Source organism: Crassostrea angulata, chromosome 2, assembly GCF_025612915.1.
Source record: "Crassostrea angulata isolate pt1a10 chromosome 2, ASM2561291v2, whole genome shotgun sequence".
NCBI lineage: Eukaryota > Metazoa > Mollusca > Bivalvia > Ostreida > Ostreidae > Magallana > Magallana angulata.
In genome coordinates, this window is record NC_069112.1 from 63,019,583 (window position 1) to 63,025,582 (window position 6,000).

At 34.4% G+C, this 6,000-nt stretch overlaps 1 protein-coding gene across 1 annotated transcript; it reads left to right on the plus strand.

Moving 5' to 3' along the window:
• Nucleotides 1-4,201: 4,201 nt before the first annotated feature.
• LOC128174653 (uncharacterized) lies at nt 4,202-5,343 on the plus strand. The gene is made up of 2 exons (XM_052840153.1): nt 4,202-4,552; nt 5,107-5,343. Exons 1-2 carry the CDS (start codon nt 4,202-4,204, stop codon nt 5,341-5,343), a joined length of 588 nt encoding a protein of 195 aa, XP_052696113.1.
• Nucleotides 5,344-6,000: the final 657 nt, after the last annotated feature.

A 6,000-nucleotide genomic window follows, 5' to 3' on the forward strand; every position in this document is an offset into this window, starting at 1 on the left:
TCCTGATGGAAGTTGGTGTAAAGCGATGCAACATCTATCGCCACTAGAGTGATATCGGCTTGTAGATTTGAGGATTATGTTTTGTTCAGATCATATGTTGTGTCTTTCGACTTTGTGTAAAGAAGTGAAGGTAAATAAATTCTGAAGGTTTTCAGTGGAATGTTCAAATGCCACTTAACATGGGACGTTCTGAATTTTGGGAAGCATATTCCCGGTAAAACTAACCAGGCTTGCTGAACAATGGTTTGAAGAAGTGTACTGTACAATTATTACTATTTTCATTATTTTCAAAAATATCAATCATTTACAAATAAAAATACAAACGTGTCAAACGCATCAAGTTTATAAATTAACGTTAATAAAAAAAAAACACTACATAATGCAAATATCACATCTTTAAAAAGTTAAATCTGATTATTACGTAAACACAATTTCGTATAAGAAAGTGAAAAAAGAAATCTTTAAAATTTTAAGTGCACGTAATTATCTGAATGTAACGTTTCAAATAAGAGTCTGCATTAAATATTTTCTCATAGGCATAGATATTGTCATTGATTTTTTCTCTACTGTGTCATCGTAATGGGTTGAAATTTTCATGCCAACTCATCGTACACGTCCACGAACAACAAAGGTCATTCCAAACAACAAGGGAATGTAGGACACCTTTTTTTCCTTTATAGTTGTTGTCCTGTTTTATGTCCGTGTTTTGTTTATGTTGTTCCGCGTCAAAAGAGCAGGAGGAGGTGGTAGAGGTAGGGAAGACTCCCTACCGAAACCCAAGACTATTCACCTGTGAAAGTTCACGGGTGCTAAGACGCTGTTAATTTCCTTTTTATGTATATATATATATATATATATATATATATATTTTTATGTATAGATATATTTTTTCCCTCATCCGTGTTGTAAATTTTTTTATGTATCATTTATTACTTTTAATGTTGAATGTATATAGTTTACATATATTTGTTGAATAAATGTTGTGTTTCATTATTTGGAATGTATTGTCATATTGTTTTTTAAAGTAGATTTTATTTTTATAATATCACTCTGTGAATAAAAAAAAATAGTTTATTTCATACTTAAAGAAAATTAAGTCAACTTTTGGGTAGCAGTTTTATTATTATTTCATTCATAATTCCACTCACTCATGTACTAAACTCTATGTACATGCTAAGTATTTACATCTTTTCTTTTTGAAGAGAGAGAGAGAGAGAGAGAGAGAGAGAAGCATGTATACAGGATTGATTCGTTTAACTTAATGAAGGAGGTAAGTGCATTGTATTCACTGACAGTTAAAAAGATATATGAGCTGAAGTATCTAAAAATATTTCTCGGAGCTCAGTTCAAACAGATGGAAGAACAAAGAAACTACAGCACAGATTAAAAGAATCTGAAAAAAAACCTATATGATCAGCTAATGTTAAGGCATTCCCAAATTATTCAGAAGAATTTTCTTAGATGATCAATAATGAATAATATTGTAATAATTAATAAGTAATTTTGCTGAGCATTTACATAAAGTTTGATGCCAATTTTTAATATTGTAACGAGTAAAATTAGATACTCTTATTGATATCTACCGACACAAGAGACGGTGTGATTCAAACCTGGCTGGTGCTAAAAACATCTCAGACGATATATTGATATTTGGCAGAACGCAAGAGGAGCCTGACAACACGCTTAACGACACACTAAAGGCACTGACCGCCAGTGGCCTAAAGCTCAGTCAATCGAAATGCGAGTTCAATCGTGACCATATTAGATTTTTCGGCTTGTTGTTCAGGAAATCCGGGATATCACCTGATCCTACAAAAGTATCTGCTATCCTAGAATCATATAATCCAGCAAATGCACGTGAATTGCGAATCGTCTTACTGTTCAAGGTTCATACCTGATCACTCAACCGCGAGTAAAACATTGCCGCGCCCAACACGATCTGACACTGACTGGCATTGACTTCAGAACAGGAACATGCGTTCGAAACCTTCAAAAGCTACAATCCGAACGAAGAAATCTAAGTTGTAGTAAATGTTAGCCCTGTCGGCTTACAGGCAATACTTACCAAGGAGGACAATGTAGTGGCATTTGCAAGTCGTTCGTTGAGTGTACTAGACAGAGGGAGAGAGGCTTTAGCAATCCTTTGGGCGTGTGAACATTTTGACTTCTATCTGAGAGGCACATCACACTTTCCAGTTATCACAGACCACACACCCTTGGAGAAGGCTTACATTGGCATTGCCTGCTGTCTAATCCGTTTATGTAAATGTATATTTGCATAATAAAATATGTTCAAATCAAATCAAACCCTTGGCCACGATCTGGAAACGTCCGAAACCACCATTAAGGATCGACAGATTGGGATTTAGACTTCAACCATACACACTAGACATTGTCAATCGACCTGACAAAGACAATCCTGCGCACTTCATGTCGAGACATCCTATTGTGACACCTAAGCTATCGCAAGAAGATGTAGCAGAGTAGTATGTGCGATTCGTTGCTAATGAAGTCGTTCTGTAAGCCATGGACCTGGATGAGGTCAAGCGAGCAACTGGCCTCGATAAAACATTAAAGAAAGTAATTGAATACATGTGCACTGGAAAGTGGTATAATCTCAAGCACTTGGAAGATGCTGATGTAGATTTACTCGAATTGCAGATCATACGAAATGTTCAAGACGAATTAGCTGTATACTCCGACACCGTTCTACTCCGAGATGGTCGTCTTGTCGTACCTAAGTCTCTCCGTTACCGTGCTGTAGCTATCGCCCATGAAGGTCATCAAGAGATCCGTTCAAAAGTAATGTCTAAGATATCAATAAAGCAAATAATATTGGGTAGCAACAGCACATCCAGAAAGTAGGGCTTTCTAAGTCGGATGTACCAAGGTGATCGATAACAGAACTAAACCTTTACAAAGAGAAAATGCACATAAACAAGCTGTCGAAAAAGTAAATCAGAAAGTGTCAGAAATCGTTTAACCTTTTCACTTCTTCATACCACGTTTATCCAATACGGTTACGAGCTGAAAAATGACACCATTGTAAGTACACCTATATTTTTTTTCGTTTGAATATATAACTGTAAAATACTTTATTCATATTCACTCTCGTATTCAGCAATTTTTTTTTTATCATTTTCAGTGTAATCTTGCTAAAAGTCAGATTCATTACTTTCATATAACTCTTCTTCTTTTTCTTCCCCTTCTCTCTCTATCTCAGTGTCTCCCATTCCCTGGTCTTGCCTCTGATCTGTCTTAATACCATATCTCTCCTGTTCTTTTTCTCTCTTTTATCTTTGTTCTTCCACAATGCCTTCTTTCTCATGCTGCCTTGTTGTTTCATCTTGTTACCTCTGTTTCAACAAACTGTTGATGCTGCTTTTCTTCTGCATTTCTACAATCCATCTTAGCTCTTCTAAAGAATATGCATGACGGAGGTTCCGTGAGTTTTAATTGCATCAATTCTCGAATTTGATGTGCTATGACAGTGATCCAGGATGTAATGTCCCTTTGGGGTTTTTGTAGAATTCTCGACAAACCTCGCACCAAATATTTTATCACTCCCATCGCATTTGAGCCATCATCTACCCACCTGCCAATGTTTGTGGAAAGCACGATGTCTGGCTTCGTCTTCTTACCTTTTTCTGTTTTCCGTTTTGCCCTTTCCATCAGTTTTGCACTTTTTGAAAATACTCTCTGCAGTTAAATACGTCAGCATGGCAGATGTACACAATGACAAACAGTAAGATTTGGTATATATAGTTACACAATACAAAATATGTTCAAAATTTACTTTAATGTTGAAATTAATAACTATATTGAACAAAGTTAGTGTAAAAACATAACTTTAAAATTATTTATTCTTATTTTCTTTATTCCGTTTTCAATAATAATAAGTAATCGGAAATTTAAACATAAAAAAAATCTTTATTGTCAGAACTGTGAAATTCATGGACATGGAAGATTCCATCATCAATACCCTGTAACAACCTGTGGAAGAACTTTTGGAAGAAAATATGCATTTACTCAACATTTAAAAACGGCTTATTGCCGTCATTATAAAGATCCAGTATCTGTTTCTGTTACCAATGATCTATATTCTGATACTTGTGACGAAAATAAAAATGACTTTGAAGAATGTTTAGACAATCCCTATTCACCTGTAAGTGAAATATCCTCAACATCTTTACCAGAAACAATGGACCGAGTTCAGTCTCGGAACGAAAACTATATGAATGAAGAAGAATATACCCTGAACCTAGAAAATGATGAAGACGATGAATGTATCCTGAACCTAGAAGAGGATGAAGATACTCTGCACCAAGAAAAAGAAGACGTGATGATTCAAGAGTGTAATGAAGTACAATCAGATAGTTCATCAGATGTTCCTCATACTAGTGAAGTAGACACTCTTACTTTAAAGAGATTTCAACAGCCTTATGTGGACAGGCACCAATCGATAGAAAGAGAAACTGAAATAAGTTACAGTAAAGGACTTGTACCTGAAGAAGTTGGCTACTCCGCCGTAGCCGAAAACATTCTCAATGAAGTACGGGAACAGATGGAAAATTTAAGAAATCGTTTTGTATCCGCAGAAAATATTTGTTAGTGATTTGGACATTCGAGTATTTCGATTAATTGGATTATTATTTTGGACTTATTTTCGTGAATTGACAGTTAAAATTGTTACTAGTCCTATGAACAGTTAAAGATATTATTTTACTATTGTAAAATTGATGTTTTATTGTTAAATTCGTTTGTGCACTTTTTAAAATAAATTTTTATGTTAAATAGATTCATTTATTAGTAGTACTGAGATAAAAAAAATTGAGGTAGTGGGTAGAGAATTACATCGTTAATTCGTAAATTTGTGAGGTGTATATACTTACTGTTTAAGTAGTTTAGTGGAGTTTTTTTTATTATTTCTAATAGTGTATTCTTGGTGGTAGTTTTTTGTAGTGGTAGTCTACAGTTATAGTAGTCATAAACCGAGGACAGTTTATTATTTATATTAAAAATGAGGGGAAGGAATGATGAGGGGTAAATTTGAGTGCATTAGTAAATAGTGATTCAATAGAGTTACAGATTACTGTTCTTTATCAGGAAAACCTTGGATTGCTGATCAAGGATCCAAACAATCCAGGAAAGTTCGACTCTGTCTTTGTGGACAAGATTAGAGAAAGACAAGCGATCATTCTAGCCGAGTCGTCTAAGAAAACTGCAATGACCTTGCTGAACTCAGTTCTCGGTTGTGTCTTCAAAGATGAAGAACTTGCAAGCTCATCTGGGCTGGGACTAAGGAAAAGTGGAGATGACAAAAAGCCACCACTAAATAAATAAAAAGTTGATGCAGTCAGAGGTCTGTATTTAAAGCAATAAATTATTTTTCATATAATAATTTAATGTACATTTTTTGGAAGCAATTGTCAATTCAACTGATTTAAAGTGTATTAGGATAGTTTGTATGTAAAACAACATTAATAAGTATTTAATTTGTCTTTATGCAGGATACATCACACACTACTGCAAGATAAAAACAGTGGGAAGAACTCTCCGTCACAGACTGAAATAAATTAGTGACCAACAAGGTGACCAATAAAAGAAAAAGACTGTACACATTACCAAAATTGAAACATTCCAGGACCTTGGCCGCATCTTTTTTTCAAAAACAAGAATCGTCAAATGACCAGCTCGACTATAACTGGTGAACAGTAAACCCTAGTATGAGACATCATTTTCATTCAAGCGACTATGTATGTGATAAATATACACATATTCTGCAAATTGGAATTAATCATGTGTGAAAGAAGATTATTTTTATTCCCAGGGTTTTTCCTGTATGTAATCATTGGGATGGTTAACTGTTCAGTTGGAATAATTTGTAATTTTGTAAGTATATGTTTGCATGTTCATGCAGGAATGTTTACACATATGGAAATAATTGTCAGGGAAGGCAATATATAATAAATAATAATAAACGAAAGTGGCTTTTTAAAA